The sequence below is a fragment of the Ovis canadensis genome, chromosome 8 (assembly GCF_042477335.2).
Source record: "Ovis canadensis isolate MfBH-ARS-UI-01 breed Bighorn chromosome 8, ARS-UI_OviCan_v2, whole genome shotgun sequence".
Taxonomy (NCBI): domain Eukaryota; kingdom Metazoa; phylum Chordata; class Mammalia; order Artiodactyla; family Bovidae; genus Ovis; species Ovis canadensis.
Genome location: NC_091252.1, coordinates 51,242,715 through 51,262,992, shown reverse-complemented (window position 1 = coordinate 51,262,992; position 20,278 = coordinate 51,242,715). Strand labels below are relative to the sequence as shown.

The 20,278-nt window shown below is 39.5% G+C and overlaps 1 protein-coding gene across 1 annotated transcript in view; it reads left to right on the top strand.

The window, feature by feature from the left end:
* FHL5 (four and a half LIM domains 5) overlaps positions 1-20,278 on the top strand; it is a 61,591-nt gene that overhangs the window by 33,968 nt on the left and 7,345 nt on the right. Inside the window, exons 2-5 of the mRNA XM_069599245.1 lie at positions 8,720-8,890; positions 9,685-9,859; positions 11,809-11,978; positions 16,427-16,613. Of these exons, the coding sequence (XP_069455346.1) occupies positions 8,732-8,890; positions 9,685-9,859; positions 11,809-11,978; positions 16,427-16,613 (691 nt within the window). The 5' untranslated portion in view covers positions 8,720-8,731. The remainder of the gene's footprint in view (positions 1-8,719; positions 8,891-9,684; positions 9,860-11,808; positions 11,979-16,426; positions 16,614-20,278) is intronic.

Below are 20,278 nucleotides of genomic sequence, written 5' to 3'. Positions count from 1 at the left end.
CCACCCTCGCCCTCTCCCTCTGAGTCCAAAAGACTGTTCTATACATCTCTGTCTCTTTTGCTGTCTCACATATAGGGTTATCATTACCATCTTCCTAAATTCCATATATATGCGTTAGTATACTGTATTGGTGTTTTTCTTTCTGGCTTTCTTCACTCTGTATAATCGGCTCCAGTTTCATCCACCTCATTAGAACTGATTCAAATGTATTCTTTTTAATGGCTGAGTAATACTCCCTTGTGTATATGTACCACAGCTTTCTGATCCATTCATCTGCTGATGGACATCTAGGTTGCTTCCATGTCCTGGCTATTGTAAACAGTGCTGCGATGAACACTGGGGTGCACGTGTCTCTTTCAATTCTGGTTTCCTCGGTGTGTATGCCCAGCAGTGGGATTGCTGGGTCATAAGGCAGTTCTAGTTGCAGTTTTTTAAGGAATCTCCCCACTGTTCTCCATAGTGGCTGTACTAGTTTGCATTCCCACCAACAATGTAAGTCTGCCCCGTAATCCAGAGGTCAGAAACTTGCTGCTGCTACCAGTTCCACTGCCACACCTGTCTCTCACAGCCCCAAACCAAGTCCCTGGCCCCTGAAAACCTGAGTCCAAGCATTCTGAATGGTGGAAACCACACACCACTCTACGACTCAGCCCCCCAGCAGCAAGAGCAGCCAGAACATGTCCTTCACTTTGCTTCCGCCTGCCCATGTACACACCTGTTTGGAGTTAACAGCTGAATTTGCATCCTGAATATTAGCTGTAAGAGGTTCCAGGAGAAATCTCTAGCTGCCTGACCTCTCCAACCAGGAGGGGGAAAGAACCAGGTTGGGAGAACAAATCTATAATACCTACCACATGATCCATTCAAATGCCATTTTCCCTAAGTTGTTCCTGAATTTTTCCAAGCCCAAAGTAATCCCTTTCCTCTTCTTAACTGGGGCTTTTTTTATTCTCACTGGACATTAGAACTTCCTGGGAGCTTAAAGATATTTGTTCTCCTTCTCTACCCACCAAGAAATTCTGATTTCATTGGTTTGGGATACAGGTGCACTTTGGGGGAAATTTTTAAAATTCTAATATGCATCATGTTTAAGAACCATTGCTCTAAATTATTATAAATTTTCATTTCTCCTTATCACTTCCAAATTTTCGTTTAGTTATAAAATGTCCTTACTCTTTCTACTAGATTATAAGCTCTCTGAGGATAGAATTTGAGTCTAGTCTATTTTTACGTCCTTCACGGATTTCTAGCTGATTACTTTGCAAATAAAAAAGGTTTCCCTGTTTATATAATGAATGAGTGAATGGTGCGTGATGCCCTGCAAACACAGTCATGTTAACGATGACCTGCATGGCCTCAAGTCCCTGCCTCTCTCCTGCTTGATGTTCTCTGCAGTATACTTCTTGTGAATTTATTAATTCTGTTCAGCATAATAAAAATATAAGTGAGTATATTGCTCACAGCATTTGCCTTCTAATCATTAACTCACCATATAAGATTACTTGACACAAAATTATTCCCAGTTTTAAAAAAACATGTATCCAACAGCATTCTCACCCATGAAAGCTATTACCGTAAACTTACATCCTTTTAGGCAAAAATCTAAAATTTAAAGCAGAGAATTGGAAGAAGAAAGTCAAGTCCATCCATGACATCGAACTTCTGAGCTATTTATCTTATCTTCATAGGTTCTTTGGTGTATCAATGTAGCTCTAAATCAATCTTCTAAAACCTCAGTATACAGTGATAAACATTTGGTACTTAAACTGTTGTGTAACTGCAGAATGACTCTGAAAGAAGTTTGACAAGAATATCTTATCCCACAGAAAAGCTTGACATGAGTGTCTAATTGATATTGATACTAACATTTCTAAGTTCATGCCTAGAAAAGTTAAATGCTATCCAATTGGGATCTACTATTAAGATTTCCTATGACTCATAAATCAGCTCCGTTCAAGGATTTTAAATATTTGGAAGCAAACATTTTAAAATATCTTTGCCAAATTAAATCTCAGATGGGGGCTCCTGAGATAAGAATCACATGGTAGTTTTACCTGTTAGAAAATGACTGAAAACAAGCCATTCAGTCTGTCCTTGTGGGTTATGACCAACCTAGACAGTATATTAAAAAAAAAACAGAGACATTACTTTGTCAACAAAGGTCCATCTAGTCAAGGCTATGGTTTTTCCAGTGGTCATGTATGGATGTGACAGTTGGACTATAAAGAAGGCTTTTTAATTGATGCTTTTGAACTGGTGTTGGAGAAGACTCTTGAGAGTCCCTTGGACTGCAAGGAGATCCAACCAGTCCATCCTAAAGGAGGTCAGTCCTGGGTGTTCATTGGAAGGACTGATGTTGAAACTGAAACTCCAATATTTTGGCCACCTCATGTGAAGAGCTGACTCATTGGAAAAGATCCTGATGCTGGGAAATACTGAAGGCAGGAGGAGAAGGGGACGACGTAGGATGAGATGGTTGATGGCATCACCAACTCGATGAACATGAGTATTAATAAGCTCTGGGAGTTGGTGATGGACAAGGATGGGGTCACAAAGTTGGACACGACTGAGTGACTGAAATGAACTGAATCATTATTAATTTTATCAGAGGTTCAGTCACACATCTGGTAATGCAGGAAACAATCTTGTTAGACAGGCAGAATGCAACGCAGTAACATTAATAAGGTCATAAGTAAGTATTTAAGCTAAGAACTTACAATCGGTGCACCCCAGTATCTCCCAGGTCATCGGACCAGTCTGTTCTGCACCAATTGTTGTCTTTAAGGGAAATGATATATCAGCATTGTATGTAAAGTTCATCAAAGATGTTTCCATGTAAGAGGGTGAGCATGACCCTTTATGGGACTGAGAAAGAAATGTCGTCTTCTAAGGAGTTACATTATTGGCACAAGAAAAAATAAAAACTGGTCTTCGTGGTTGAGCAGGTATTTCTGCCACTGGGCTGGTCTGGCTAATGCATAGTGCAGGTGTACATGGCACACTGGGTTTGGTTGGACTCTGGGAGTTGGTGCTGGACAGGGAGGCCTGGCGTGCTGCGGTTCATGGGATCACAAAGAGTTGGACACAACTGAGCAACTGAACTGAACTATGGGTACAAATTATTCCCTGATTATTCAGAAATATTAATGAAAGGGATAAAGAGGAGGAAAACAGGCAAAAAAAAAAAAAAGTACAGAATTATGTTTAGGAGAGAATAAGGCAGTAAAATGTGACCCAACTGGAAAAATTCATACTCTTGAATTTTTGCCTACCCCCAACCCCATTTGGAGAAGGCAATGGCACCCCACTCCAGTACTCTTGCCTGGAAAATCCCATGGACCGAGGAGCCTGGTGGGCTGCAGTCCATGGTGTCACTAAGAGTTGGACACGACTGAGTAACTTCACTTTCACTTTTCACTTTCATGCATTGGAGAAGGAAATGGCAACCCACTCCAGTGTTCTTGCCTGGAGAATCCCAGGGATGGGGGAACCTGGTGGGCTGCCGTCTATGGGGTTGCACAGAGTCGGACACGACTGAAGCTACTTAGCAGCAGTAGCAGCAGCAACCCCATTTAGAACTGTTTGTATTTAAGGTTCAGTTCAGTTGCTCAGTCATGTCCGACTCTTTGCGACCCCATGAACCGCAGCACGCCAGGCCTCCCTGTCCATCACCAACTCCCGGAGTCCACCCAAACCCATGTCCATTAAGTCGGTGATGCTATCCAACCATCTCATCCTCTGTCATCTCCTTCTCCTGCCCTCAATCTTTCCCAGCATTAGGGTCTTTTCCAATGAGTCAGCTCTTCACATAAGGTGGACAAAGTATTGGAGTTTCAGCTTCAAAATCAGTCCTTCCAATGAATGCACAGTACTGATCTCCTTTAGGATGGATTGGTTGGATCTCCTTGCAGTCCAAGGGACTCTCAAGAGTCTTCTCCAACACCACAGTTCAAAAGCATCAATTCTTCCCCGCTCAGCTTTCTTTATAGTCCAACTCTCACATCCATACATGACCACTGGAAAAACCATAGCCTTGACTAGACAGACCTTTGTTGGCAAAGTAATGTCTCTGCTTTTTAACTCTTCTTCCAAGGAGTAAGCATATTTTAATTTCATGGCTGCAGTCACCATCTGCAGTGATTTTTGAGCCCCCAAAAATAAAGTCAGCCACTGTTTCCACTGTTTTACCATCTATTTCCCATGAAGTGATGGGACCGGATGCCATGATCTTAGTTTTCTGAATGTTGAGCTTTAAGCCAACTTTTTCACTCTCCTCTTTCATCAAGAGGCTCTTTAGTTCATCCTCACTTTCTGCCATAAGGGTGGTATCATCTGCATATCTGAGGTTATTGATATTTCTCCTGGCAATCTTGATATTCCAGCTTGTGCTTCCTCCAGCCCAGTGTTTCTCATGATGTATTCTGCATAGAAGTTAAATAAGCAGGGTGACAATATACAGCCTTGATGTACTCCTTTTCCTATTTGGAACCAGTCTGTTGTTCCATGTTCCGTTCTGTTACTCAAATAGCTTTAGTTGGAAGGTCTTCTTTTATCCTGAATATACCTAGGTGAAAATTTGTTGGCAAGACTTACCATTTCCCAGCTTTGGATGTAATCCCATGCCTTCTCTCATTGTCTTTTCTCCTTCCTTTGTTAATCAAAATCCTTGTTCCCTTCCTTCCTTCCTAACAGATTTGCAAAAGTTTAACTTCCTTAAAATCTTCCTAGAAAGGTCTTCCTATGCTGTTGCTCCTCACTCCTTTCTAAAGTCATGAAGAATTCTATGGTTCTAGTGGAATGTGTATCATATTCTATATGGTTGTAACACTCCTGTTTAAGAAAACTCTACGTGGATGTATTCCTATACCATAATTAAATGACAGACTTCATAAAAATGAGCACTGAATTTCTTAGTGTATTTTTCCCAACCAAGAATAAGAGAGTGAACATTCAGTTTGCTCTATCTCAAATTATATTCACTGTTATGATGGATGTGAGTTTGAGTGAACTCGGGGAGTTGGTGATGGACAGGGAGGCCTGGCGTGCTGCGATTCATGGGGTCACAAGGAGTCGGACATGACTGAGCGACTGAACTGAACTGAACCGATTACCAACGTAAGAGGTAAGAGGATCCAGACTTCTTGAGAGCAGAGAGTTCAGCTATTACTGAGTAGATATTTCAATACACATTGACCTGGACCAAATGCCTCCTCCCACTGTATGCTTCTATAAAATGCAAAATTATACAGTTTTGAGATAATGGACTGACTCTTTCACCCTCCCCAGCTTCCTGACATTGCTTTTAAAAAACAGGTGAAACAGGATGTACTTTCTCTTTTAAAAGAAACTGGGGAAAATATGGTCCATTTTGTTAAGAATTTTTATGGAGCAAGACTTATTATGTAATTATAATGGAGATGGGGTAGAACCATATCTTCCTGTACTTACATTTAGATAAGTACTTATATTCATTGATATACTTCTATATTGGTATTTATAAAATATTTAGAGATTTAGATTTTATATTTAGACAACTGATCACCAAATGAGGTACAGGTATTATTGAATTTAAAATGTGGTTTAAAATAAAAACTTGAAAATCTGCCAATTTTGTGATCCCTTTGGTTGTTTCTTCATTTTATAATATACTAAAAGCCTCACACAGGGAAGGCAATGGCACCCCACTGCAGTACTCTTGCCTGGAAAATCCCATGGACGGAGGAGCCTGGCGGGCTGCAGTCCATGGGGTCGCTGAGGGTTGGACACGACTGAGTGACTTCACTTTCACTTTTCCCTTTCATGCATTGGAGAAGGAAATGGCAACCCACTCCAGTGTTCTTGCCTGGAGAATCCCAGGGACGGGGGAGCCTGGTGGGCTGCCGTCTATGGGGTCGCACAGAGTCGGACACAACTGAAATGACTTAGCAAAAGCCTCACAAAATGGAAGTAGCCTGGGAGTTTCTAAGTTCTGAGAGGCTATGCTTCATGGTGCTATTATACACATCTAAGACTAAAGAAGTATATGACTAATGAAAATGGCATTTTCCATACGAAGTGATGAAAGTTAAAAGTATGTATTTTATTTCACTATTAAGAGATAAAACACTTGATCACTGTAAACATGAACAAAATTTGAGTTTTAAAATCTTTCAAGGGACTCACATTTATTTCCTCCTGTTTCCAAGCCTTCAGCAATCCTTTTAGTGTGTGTAGTATTTGCTTAAAAGGGATATTTCTGTGGAATTAAGCAAATAGGGGATTCAATATTCTTCGCAGATAATTTTGGCATGTTCCATTGGTAACTTCTAGTCTGAATTTTCGTCCTTCCTTGGAAAAGACACACATGTTCCAAATCCTGTCTTTTCTCTGTTACTGAAGATCTACTATATACAGACTTAATGGCAGAGTACATTTAGCAAGACACTCAGCTTAAAATGCTACCATTAAAATGAAAGAAGGCAAACTTGTGGGAATGCAATTTAAATAGAGTAAATAAAAACTAGCACTAAAAGTTCTGTAAAAAAGCATCACAATAGTGGATTTTCTCATTTTGCTAAAATTGAAAAAAAAATAACACATTTCTGAGATGGAGAATTAGAAAGTATCTGTAGTTCATAATATATCTATTTTCCAAGAAAATCAGTGGTACTGCTTTTGGTGACAACAAAAAACTCGTGTTTAATCCTAATTAATTGCCAACATCTGTTGGATCATAGAAAAAGCAAGAAAATTCCAGAGAAACATCTACTTCTGCTTCATTGACTATGCTAAAGCCTTTGTGTGGATCACAACAAACTGCAGAAAATTCTTAGAGATAGGAATAAGAGAGCACCTTACCTGTCTCCTGAGAAACCTATATGCAGGTCAAGCAGCAACAGTTAGAACCAGACATGGAACAACAGAGTGGAACACTTTCACTTTTCATGTCAAGGCTGTATATTGTCACCCTGCTTATTTAACTTATATGCAGAGTACATCATGAGAAACACTGAGCTGGATGAATCACTAAGCTAGAATCAAGATTTCTAGGAGAAATATCAATAACCTCAGATACACAGATGACACCACCTTATGGCAGAAAACAAAGAAGAATTAAAAGAGCCTCTTGATGAAGGTGAAAGAGGAGAGTGAAAAAACTGGCTTAAAACTCAACCCTGCAGAAAACTAAGATCATGGCATCCAGTCCCATCACTTCATGGCAAATAGATGGGGAAACAATGGAAACAATGACAGACTTTATTTTCTTGAACTCCAATATCACTGTGGACAGTGACTGCAGCCATGAAATCAAAAGATGCTTGCTCTTTGGAGAAAAGCATGACAAACCTAGACAGTGTATTAAAAAGCAGAGACATAATAATTTGCCAACAAAGGTCTGTATAGTCAAACCTATGGTTTCTCCAGTAGTCATGTATGGATGTGAGAGTTGGACAATAAATTAAAAATAAAGGCTGAGTGCCGAAGAATTGATGCCTTTGAACCGTGGTACTGGAGAAGACTCTTGAAAGTCCCTTGGACAGCAAGGTGATCAAACTAATCAATCCTAAAGGAAATCAACCCTGAATATTCATTAGAAGGACTGAGGTTGAAACTGAAGCTTCAATTCTTTGACCACCTGATGTGAAGATCTAACTCACTGGAAAAGACCCTGATGCTGGGAAAGATAGAAGGCAGGAGGAGAAGGAAATGACAGAGGATGAAATGGATGGATGGCATCACTGACTCAATGGACATGAATTTGAGCAACTCTGGGAGACGGTGAAGGACAGGGATGTTTGGCATGCTGCAGTTCATGGGGTTGCAAAAAGTCAGACACGACTGAACAACTGAACACAAATCTTCTGAAATCCATGTATTTTGTTTAATGGTTTTCCTTAATTTACAAAATAACTATAATTCTTCTCTTAACCTTGGCTTGTATTTTTCATTTTATAAAATGCTGCTATTTTTCCTTCTGTGTACATGTTAGTTTAGCCCTAAAACTTTAAGAAGCATATAGCTCTTTTCTACCACTGATGGTTTTGACTGCATGTCTACATCTTGCTCAATGGCAGGTACAACAGTGTAGTTGGGGAGGGTGAAGCCAGAGGTAAGAAGGATGTCTCAAGGGACCTTAGAACTAACTAATGTGCAGAAATCAAACCTGCATCTCTTAAGTCTCCTGCATTGGCAGGCAGGTTCTTTACCACTAGCACCACCTGGGAAGCCCAGAGATTTGGGAAATAAAAGGATGGCATAGAAAATGACAATGTACTTGATTAGTAATTTCTATTTCAGTTAGAAAAAAAAAAAAAAAAAGACATTTCCATGGAACTCCACCTCCAGATCTCTACAACAAGCTAGTAAGTGATGACAGTTAGTGAAAGCTCTATCAACAGTTCATATTTATATCCTTGAGGTGAAACCATCCTATTTCAACAAATATCACTTTCTCATTGAATTCCACATTAGTGAATGATGAATACAAGATGTTTTTCCACACTCCGGCTGCTGGCTTGATGTGTTTTGCTAGCAAAATACACAGGAACTGCCAAGATGGGAGAGTAGCCTTTCCTAAATCCCTCCACGTGTCACCATGACTACAGCATATTTCCTAAACTGGTGGGTGTTCATATAAGAAGATATAAATCCATTCAAGTGCTTGACTCATGCTATATTGAGGCTTTATAATTTATCAAAAATTTGCCTTTATGTATGTGAATTATTTTTCTATTCACAGGATTAAGGCAAAATGACAACTGCTCAATTTTATTGCCAATACTGCATGGCATCACTTCTTGGGAAGAAATATGTACTAAAGGATGACAATCCATACTGTGTTTCTTGTTACGATCGTATCTTTTCTAACTATTGTGAGGAGTGCAAAGAACCAATTGAATCAGGTTCCAAGGTAGGTTTAATTCACAGAATTATTGCATATGATCAGCAGAAAAAAATGTGTTACGATTCCTATTTTTCTTTAATAATCTAATGCTCTGCTACTAGATATAAGGATTTTCAAAGCTATCATCAATCAAGTTGATGTTCAAGGCACTATGCTCAGCACTGTGAAACATAACACATGCTTTAATCCTTACAGTGATCTTAGGAGACAGTCTAGGATGCTAAAGATTAAAGAAGTTATTTGACCAAAGTTACACAGCTAAAGTGTTTTTTCTAGAATGACAAGAGTATAAATGATGAACTGTATGAACAATTGGAAGTATAAAGATTCAAAAACCTTTATTTCCTAACTTTGAATCAGTTTCATATTCATTAAAGACACTGTGCCCTGACACCTCTCATACATATAGCCCATGCCTACCAGAATGCATATTGTTGTATATTTTCTCTCTTTTTTAAATCTTTGCTTTAGGTAAGTAGTGTTGAGATTTTGTTTACTTAAATCTTAAACAGTAATAGGATGTTATCATCTAAAAATAAAAATCATCTCAGGAAATTGGAAGAAATAGGAGAGTCCCTTATTTTTCTTCTGTCTTTTGTGACCAAACAAGGAAGCAGGCTCTAGCTCCTAATTGCCGCAGAGAGTCTCCTCTCTCCAGGTAGTAGTATCAATAACATCATGCCCTCAAGCTAACAGCACAACCTACTAGCACCAGAGCCCCAGAGTGTTTAGCGTTGTCTTACAAAATGGCCTATTTGATCACAAACACACTTAATTAACTTTTATTCACTGTCTCGAAGGATCTTTGTTACAAAGGCCGGCACTGGCATGAAGGATGCTTTAATTGCACCAAATGCAATCACTCTTTGGTGGAAAAGCCTTTTGCTGCCAAGGATGAGCGCCTGCTGTGCTCGGAGTGCTATTCTAATGAGTGCTCTTCCAAGTGCTTTCACTGCAAGAAGACCATCATGCCTGGTAAGATCTCAAGGCCTTTTGGTCTATAACTGAAGCTACAATGCTTTAAATTAAACCGAAGCACAGGAAGAGTGTAGTGCGTTAGTACCTCCATTCTCCTTCCATGGTTTCACTTTTCATGGTTGTAGTTACCCAAGGTCAAAAATGTGAAGTCTGAAAATATTAACTGGAAAATACCAGCAATAAAAGTTCCTTAAGTTTTCCATTGTGTACTGTTCTGAGTAGTGTGATGAAACCTCTCTGCACCTGTTCCATGACATGAATCATCTCTTTGTCCAGAGCATCCTGCCCAGTAGTCACTTAATAACCATCTCAGTTACCAGATCAGACTGTTGCTGTATCACAGTGCTTGTGTTCAAGAAACCTTTATTTCAGTTAATAATGGCCACAAAGTGCAATAGTAGTGATGCTGGCAATCCAGGTATGCTGAAAAAAAGCCATGAAGTGCTTGCTTTAAATGAAAAGACAGTTCTTAATTTAATAAGGAAATAAATTGCATGCTGAGGTTACTAAGATCTAATGTAAGAACAAATTCCCCATGCATGAAATCATGAAGGAGGAAAAAGAAATTTATGCTAGTTTTGCTGTCATGCCTCAAACTGCAAAAGTTACAGCCACCGTGCATGTAAGTACTTAGATAAGATGGAAAAGGCATTAAATTCTAACAGCAAGATATTTTCAGAAAGAGAGACCACATTCACATAATGTTTATTACAGTATATTGTTGTAATTGTTCTATTTTATTGTTATTAATCTCTTGCAATACCTAATCTATAAACTATAACATAGGTCTGTATATATAGGGAAAAAAACACGACACACACACACACACGGTTACACACCCACCCACCCACCCACACACACACACACACACACACGGTTTGGTGTTACCTACAGTGTCGAAGGAAATGGCAGCCCACTCCAGTGTTCTTGCCTGGAGAATCCCAGGGACGGGGAAGCCTGGTGGGCAGCCGTCTATGGGGCCGCACAGAGTCAGACATGACTGAAGCGACTTAGCAGCAGCAGCAGCGTCACACATCCACTGGAGATCTTGGGGTGTACCCCTCATAGATAAAGGGGACTATTACACAAAACCCTGCTTTTCAGAAAGACATCTTTCTTACTATCTCTTTATCTTGTTAAGTGTACTTTAGAAATGAAAAGATTATAGTTTCTGTTTCCATTGGGCAAAGTGTACTGTCTTTTATAGATTGTCATAAACATAATTCATAGAAACATTTTGAACCAGAAACTGAACCAGGGAACAAAATCTACACCAATAAATAATGCTAAAACTGCATTTAACACCCTGTCCTAGGCAGAACCAATAGCATCAAAAAGCACAGCCCATCATAGGAGAATGGAATCAAGCATCATTTTGTATCTCAACAAACACTGGTCTGAGGGTCAGTCATCTTTCTTTTCTCTCAGGGAAAGCAAGGATCCATGTAAACTTACACCTTTAGGCAAGTAATAATCCTCTTCGTTGATCCTCTTCTCAATACCTATGGACAACAGCATAAGAACAATTCTATCTCATTTTCTCATTATAGATTCAAAGATTTTTCTAGGAGACTGTAACTACACAACATCAATCTCAGAAGTCTGTGCCCTGGGCATTCCTAATATCCTTGTAATTCTTATTATGGCCCAATTTATCTAAACCATGTGCAGCCTTTCAGAGTCTACTTTTATAGTCCTTTCACATCATAAAATTATGAAACAGCACAAGAATTTCCAGTGAAAGAGTGATTCACCATCATTGTGGCTGAATTCTATTGACCTCTTTTTTCAGATAAATGTTTTGGAAGCCAAACACTATTTTTTTTTCTATGTGGCTGATTAGTTTATTGCCTTAACATATAGTTTAAGTGATTTGATGTATTACTGCTTGAAAGAAAACAACGAAACTTGATTTGTACTAATAGACTCTTACTTTTCGGGTCCAGGTTCCCGCAAAATGGAATTTAAGGGTAACTACTGGCATGAAACCTGCTTTGTGTGTGAGCACTGCCGACAGCCAATAGGAACTAAACCTTTGATTTCCAAAGAGAGTGGCAATTACTGTGTGCCGTGTTTTGAGAAGGAGTTTGCTCACTACTGCAGCTTTTGTAAGAAGGTAAATATCTATAGAGCATGAAGCTTATGAAATCTTCCAAACCATTGCTTTTTAGCAACATTATATATTTGTAATTAACTGATACTATCATATTATAGCCATCTTTGCACACACATGTTAGTATTGAATTTCAACAAGTTCAAAAGCACTACCTGTCACAGGGAGGAAGCCCATCTATTTTTATCACCATAAAATGCCACCAGAACATGAATTTAATGTTCCAAAAGCTCAAGTGATTTGATATTCCAGTTCCATTCACTGCTGTTCATGCAAGGTTTCACGTATTCTGGTGAAGGACCCACATCTCTCTTTGAATACAAATATTTCTTAGAAAATTTTTGATCCATATAATTTCAGAGGGAGATGGATTTGTCTCACAGAGTGACTAAGGGAACCAATTTAAACAGGATATTTCACTCCTCACTTTATATCGAAGCAATGTAAATGTCTTCTTGGCTTGAAGCTTTTATATTTCTAGCAGTAGACAGATAAGAGAATGACAATCAAGAGTGACAAGATCATTAGGGAAACTCATTCATTAGACAGAAGGCTAAGCACTGCAAGTGGTTTCCTTCACCTCCAGTTGCAAAGCTTCATGTAGGGCCTTTTAACTTGGATACCCATTCAAACTTTTCCAATAGGAAAAAAAAGACATTTTTCAAGTAAACTTGGTACAATTCTTTTTTTATCCTCTAAGCTTTTACATGAAGTCACTCATCTCTATCACCTTGATAACATGTCTGTAATCCATTAATATATATTGATGTTCTCAAAGGAATCCTTGATCTGTGAGGTATCATAAGTTTCAAATACCCCTGTAAGTTGTGATCAGAAAGCCTGAATCATGGAAACATGTACTAATTCAGTACAGTGGTTTCTAAACACTTTTGATCTACAGGCTACTCTGCGGCTGCTACTGCTGCTAAGTTGCTCCAGTCATGTCCGACTCTTGCGACCTCATAGACGGCAGCCCACCAGGCCCTCCGGTCCCTGAGATTCTCCAGGCAAGAACACTGGAGTGGGTTGCCATTTCCTTCTCCAGTGCATGAAAGTAAAAAGTGAAAGTGAAGTCGCTCAGTCGTGTCCGACTCTTAGCGACCCCATGGACTGCAGCCCACCAGGCTCCTCCGCCCATGGGATTTGCCAGGCAAGAGTACTGGAGTGGGGTGCCATTGCCTTCTCCGACAGGCCTCTCTAGCAGATCTCTGAAGACTATTTGCATATTTACATCCAGACAGCTAGCATGTCATTACCACTATCTACAAAGTAACACACACAGTAAGTTTCTACATACATTTAAAATACTGATGCTGCATTTGAGGAGGCATCGATAAAGTCCTAAGTTACAATTATTAAATTACACGATAGTTCAGTTCAGTTGCTGTCCGACCCTTTGCAACCCCATGGACTGCAGCACGCCGCTTCCCTGTCCATCACCAACTACTGGAGCTTGCTCAGACTCATGTCCATTGAATCAGTGATGCCATCCAACCATCTCATCCTCTGTCTTCCCCTTCTCCTCCTGCCCCTAATCTTTCAGGGTCTTTTTCAATGAGTCAGTTCATATCAGGTGGCCCAAGTACTAGAGTTTCAGCTTCACATCAATCCTTCCAATGAATATTCAGGACAGATTTCCTTTAGGATTGTGGTGGCTGAAAAGTACAACTGAAAGTAACATGACCTAAAACCATCTCAACCATGCAGACTTCCATTACTCTATCAGAAATACTGACTTAGAAAATGACTTTACAAGAAACAGTTAGACTCTATGACCCTGAGACAGATGAAGAAGAAGCTCTGCAAAAGTATCAGTCAATGAAATGCATTTAGAAAGAGATGATGGAAATAAAATGGATACATTGACCTGATTGTTTTGAGGGACAACTAAGTTGGCCATTTTTAGGCTGTATTTCTTAAGGACTTACCCTAAAATGAGACTTGTGGGAGTCATTTTAAAATCATTTGTTGGGCACACGATGTAAAGTTTCCTTCAGTGCTATTTGAGATTCAAATATCTTCTCTAGTATATCATAGCTGAGCACTGTTTGGGGCCAAAGCCCTGATGTTTCCCAGGTTAGAGGAGCCTGCCCTATATTTAGGACATGATTTTAAGTCCCCAGAAATTTATGAAATGTTTGTATTGGGTAGTAGAAAGATCACAACATGCCAGATTATTTTCTATTTAATTTTTTAAAACCACAAGTCCTTTAAGGAAAACTGGATATAAATGTTTCTAATCAAGATGATCCAAGCTGAAGAAAAACAATTTGTTTCAACCCAAGCCAAAGACCAAATATAAAACAAAAGAAAATAAGCAAAAACTACTTGACAACCAGCCCACAGAATTTTTTCATAGATTTTATTTTCTGAAACTAAAATGTATTTTCTACCAGAAAGCAAGTAACCTCAAACAATAGTCCTTTGAATTCAAATTCCACAAGTTTCACATGTTCCAAAATTGATCAGCTGTCATCCACTGAGGGCAAAATCATTGTTGCCCCCACTTTGCCAGAGAAGAAACATGTTCTAAATCCTGGGATCAATCAGTATCAAAAACCAGGCTTGGATGTTAGACTTCATCTTAGCCTGTCTGCCTCTTCAAAAGGAATATAATCACAAACAAGCTATTTTTAATGTTCCAGAGTTTCATCTCCATAATGAAACAATCTTTAGTGTGTACATCAAGTTTCATTTTGCTGTGAATACAGTTTTCAAGTTTTGAATCTTTTAAGCCTTGCCTGCTAATCATTTGACCAAACAAATCAAAAGAATCTTGAATTCTGCTGTGCCTGTTGTAAGGCATTTGAAGTCAGTAGGGGGCATTTTAAATTGCTTTAGTTCAGACACACCATTATGTTTCCCATTTACTTATTTAAAATAGTATATATTTTTTTCTCATTTACAAAAAATAACTTTCTATCAAATATCTTTAATTATTAAGGTAGTCATTGGAAAATTTTTAAATATCTTTTAGGATAATCTTTTCAAAAGCCTGGAGCATAGACAGTTGTTTGTTTAATTTGTCACAATAGAACGGCTTAGAATAGACTTTTTCTATATCTAGTTAATTTGCATACAAAGCCTACAGGCACCATCTCAGATATCACATTGCTTCAGTCATTAGAAGACATTTCTATGAATGCTTGCCAGGTTCCGAAACCACCCCCCAAGAGCTCACCAGCCATGGATTTGAAAGATGCTAGGACTTAAAAATTGCTATACAAGTAAAGTTGTCTAATGTTTTTCCATCTGATTTTTAAATTGAGATATCTCAGTCTTTTAAAAGGTAGAATCCATGCATTAAACTGGGTTAGAAAATATTTTATGGCAGAATAACAAGCATCTCTGCAAAACCCTAACACATCACACATTAAGGTTCAATGTACAGCACTGATGACTGAATCCTAGCACTGAAAACTCACAGAGTTGCCCACAGTCATCCCATTTGTGCTAGGTACAATGGTAGAATTGCTTTTCAAACATTTTTTCCCTTGGTGTTTCTTCATCATTCAACAAAGATTTCTCAGTGGCTTATCAGTGCAAAGCAATCTCGTCTCAGTATATGTTCGTGGTTAGGCACACAGACTGTGGAATCAGACCACAGGTTTGAATTCTCACTCTGTGTGTCCCTAGCAAGAGATGTAACTGCTCTAACTCTGGAGTGGTTCATCTCTAAAGAGGGAAGATACTGCATCAGGATGTTGAGAATGTTAAGAACAGGTTAAGTACAGGACTAAAGACTGAAAAAACATCTTAGAAATATTGGTCATTATTAGCAGATGATGCGTGCCATGCCAAGCTACTTCAGCCAGGTCCAGCTCTTTCAACCCCATGCACTATAGCCCACTAGGCTCCTCTGTCCATGGGAATTCTACAGGCAAGAATACTGGAGCGGGTTACCATTTCTTTCTCCAGGGGATCTTCCCAACCCAGGGACTGAACCTGAGTCTCTTGGAGCTCTTGCACTGGCACACGGGTTCTTTACCACTAGCACCACCCAGGAATGGTGCTTAGCAAATCCTTTCAGGGTTGCTACTGCTGAATAAAGCATTCAGGAAAAAATAGCTTTTTTAAAGGATTCTTAGAAGTTATATATGAACATTAGAGCATAGCATAGAAAGTATCTTAACTCTAATGGCAGATCTTTGAAGACCAACAAGAAAGAGAAAGATGAGCAAAGAAATCAAGGGCCTATATCTTTTTTTATCTTCCTGAGCTCATCATGACCCTGCTTCTTTCCTATACCACTGTAGGAGAAAAATTAGGACAATTCTCATCAGTTCTATTTGATCGAGATAGCCTTTTGTTTTACTTTGGTTCAAAGAAATCACAGGAAAAAGACATCCTGACACAAGGTGATAGGGTAGCTCGAAGTACCACTTGTGGGCAAAGAAGAGAATCACAAAAGACATCCCATGGTCATTGCCTTTTTTCTGATCATTTGCCAGGTGATAACTTCAGGTGGGATAACGTTTCGTGACCAGCCATGGCATAAAGAGTGTTTTCTGTGCAGCGGCTGTAGGAAAGAGCTCTGTGAGGAAGAGTTTATGTCCAGAGATGACTATCCATTCTGTCTGGATTGCTACAACCATCTTTATGCCAAAAAGTGTGCCGCCTGCACCAAGCCTATTACTGGTAAGTTTAATATATTCTTAGCATGAAAAAGTATGGTTCTGAAAATGCTATACAGTTAATTTAGGAAATGTCATTTTAAAAAGGATGATCTTTCCCTTATGTTTCCTTTTGAAACAAACATGAGTACTTATATATAAATATGAATGTTACACAGAACCCTCAAGGTAAGTGTAGAGTATAATTAAGGCAGCTAGGCTCTGTAGAGGGTCATTAATGCTAAACTTCATGGTACTGATTCAAAGTAAAGTAATAGTTCAGGAAAGGAGAGTAAAAGGCCTTGGGGGTGGGGGGGAGGTGTGTGTGTGTCTGTGTGTGTGTGTGTGTGTCTGTGTCTGTGTGTGTGTGTCTGTGTGTGTTAGTTGCTTAGTCATGTCCGACTCTTTGCAACCCCATAGACTGTAGCCCACCAGGCCCCTCCATCCCTGGGATTCTCCAGACAAGAACACTGGAGTGGGTTGCCATTTCCTTCTCCAAAAGGAACTATAGAAAGAAAGAAAGTGAAGTCGCTCAGTTGCGTCCGACTCTGCAACCCCATGGACTGTAGCCTACCAGGTTCCTCCATCCATGGAATTTCCCAGGCAAGAGTACTGGAGTGGGTTGCCATGTCCTTCTCCAGGCCTGAGTTGAGGTAGAACCTTAAGAAACTGAGTGGGAGAAAGGGATACTTATAAATCAAAATGCTGCTCAATTCTAAATAAGTGTAAAGGGGCCTTAAAGTAGAAAAAGTTTTAATTAAATGCAAGTACTGTGCAAAAATCAGAAGTTATAAATAATTACGATAGCACAGGTGAGGAATTAATTAAACCTCAATTTAAGGTGATTCTAACAAATGTATTATTCTCTTTTCATTCTGTTCACTTACAGAATTATCAAATTATGAATAGATAAAATGAGATAGCATTCTGTTAAACAAAATATGTGTGATATGATTTTAAAATAACATAAATGGTAAATCTATCTGTGCTAAATGAGTTTTCAAGGTGAAAAGCACGTTGTATTTTCCTCTGAGTTACTTCTAAAATGCTAATCCTGACATAAGAGAACTGACACTCTCATCCCTGAAAAACCCAATAGCTCTTCTTTTTTTCTCTCCTTTTTAAAAATTTATTTTCAACTGAAGGATAATTGCTTTACAGTACTGTGTTGGTTTCTGCTAAACATCAACATGAATCAGACATAGGAATACCTATGTCCCCCGCCTTTTGAAGCTCCCTCCCACCTCCACCCCCATCCCATCCCTCTAGGTTGTTATAGAGCCTTGATCTGAGGTCCCTGAGTCATGCAGCAAATTCCCACTGGCTATCTATTTTGCATATGGTAATGTATATTTCCATGTCACTCTCTCCATACGACCCTTCTCTCCTTCCTTCCCCGGCTCCTGAATCCATAAGTCTGTTCTCTGTGTCTGTGCCTTCGTTGCTGCCCTACAAATAATTCATCAGTACCATCTTTCTAGATTCCATACACATGCATTAATATATGATATTTGTTTTTTTCTTGCTTACTTACATCACTCTGTATAACCGGCTCTAGGTTCATCCACCTCGTTAGAACCGACTCAAATAAGTTCCCTTTTATGGCTGAGTAATATTCCATTTCAACAGCTATTCTTTCAGGTATGGTCACCAAATAACATGGCAGAACTGTATTTCTGTTCTCCATTCCTAGGACTCTTAGATCATATTTCACTTCTGGCTCAGTTCATGTAACACAGGACTATTACAGATTATTCTATCCCTTTTCTCCTCCTCTATCTTCAGATATATCACAAGTAAAATTGAATATTTATTTATCTCCAAGTAAAGAGTTTTGCTGCAAGCCCAGCTTGATAGGCTTTCACTTTCTTGCAAGGGAGGAAGTTTCCTCAATAAACAGAGCATGGTCTTGTTTCTCCATACAAGGCACCATATTTTGTTAGAATCTCACACCAGCCCATGGGCTACAGCTGGCCAGCAAGCATGTTTTGTTTGGCCTGCATAAGCTTGGAAACAACTAATGTAAAATCCATCTCTTCAGCCAAAAAGAAAATGAAGAGCCTGCCCGAGGTGAGCATACTGCCCTCACACTCCTGGCCAGGTCACTGTCACAGGGAGCTGAGTGACTGGCCCACTGTGCAGGGCTTGCCCCCTTTGTTCCTCCCACAATCATTCGGCTATGTCACCTCTGCAGCCCTTTCAGGGACATACACTGGCAATTTTAGATCATAGGGCTCCAAGGCTTGGACTGTTAATAACTCTGCTCTCCTGCTTCTGCATATCTGGCAACTCCTGCAGCCAAGGGAATAAGCCACCCTCTCTACTGGTTCTAGTTAGAAATGAAACTTCCAAAAATGTAACAGTAACTGGAGCTCCAAAAACTTAGTCGAATATGCAATCACAGCTTGATGGACTCAGACAATTTATTCTACAACACTTTTCTTGAATTGGCCAGAAAAGGCGGGGAGAGGGGGCTGGCAGGGGGTTGGGGTGGGGCGCTGGCGGGGGGTGGGGTGGTGGATTTCCATGAAGAAATGAAAAATTTCAACAACTTAAAAATGTTTGAAAATTTCCAGGGACTCAAATGGCTAGTATGGATCTTAAAGAGCCTATACAAGCTTTGAACCTGAAGAGTTTCCATTCTGATCCATCACCACAGATGCATGTGTCTAAGTGATTTTTCTGATGGACTGCTACAGGTCAATTACTGAACGCAGCTTTTTAAAATCAGACAGAAAAACCACATTTTCCACATGAAACATAGGGATGATCAGGAACCAAAGATTTGTCCCCAAAGTAATTCAAATGCAGGATATATATTTAGAATAATCAGTCTGTTGATCATTATCTTAATCTTCTTTTGGCTCTGTGATTCAGACACACCAGAAACTAAATGCCTTCAAAAACTTCCAATTCACTTTAGTATGTTTTGATCTGATTTTTAAATATATATGGGCTTCCCAGGTAACTCAAACGGTAAACAACCTGCCTGCAATGTCGAGCCCTGGGTCAGGAAGATCCCCTGCAGAAGGGCATGACAACCCACTCCAGTATTCTCACCTAGAGAATCCCAAGGACAGAGGAGTCTGGCAGGCTACAGTCCATGGGGTCATAGAGTCAGACATAAACTGAGCGACTAACACTTTTAAATATATATGTATGTATGTAAGTGTGTGTGTATATATATAGAGAGAGAGCTAATTCAAATCCTGAAAGATGATGCTGTGAAAGTGCTGCACTCAATATGCCAGTAAATTTGGAAAACTCAGCAGTGGCCACAGGACTGGAAAAGGTTAGTTTTCTTTCTAATCACAAAGAAAGACAATGCCAAAGAATGCTCAAACTACCGCACAATTGCACTCATCTCACACGCTAGTAAAGTAATGCTCAAAATTCTCCAAGCCAGGCTTCAGCAATAAGTGAACCATGAACTTCCAGATGTTCAAGCTGGTTTTAGAAAAGGTAGAGGAACGAGAGATCAAATTGCCAACATCCGCTGGATCGTCGAAAAAGCAAGAGAGTTCCAGAAAAACATCTATTTCTGCTTTATTGACTATGCCAAAACCTTTGACTGTGTGGATCACAAGAAACTGTGGAAAATTCTGAAAGAGATGGGAATACCAGACCACCTGACCTGCCTCTTGAGAAATCTGTATGCAGGTCAGGAAGCAACAGTTAGAACTGGACATG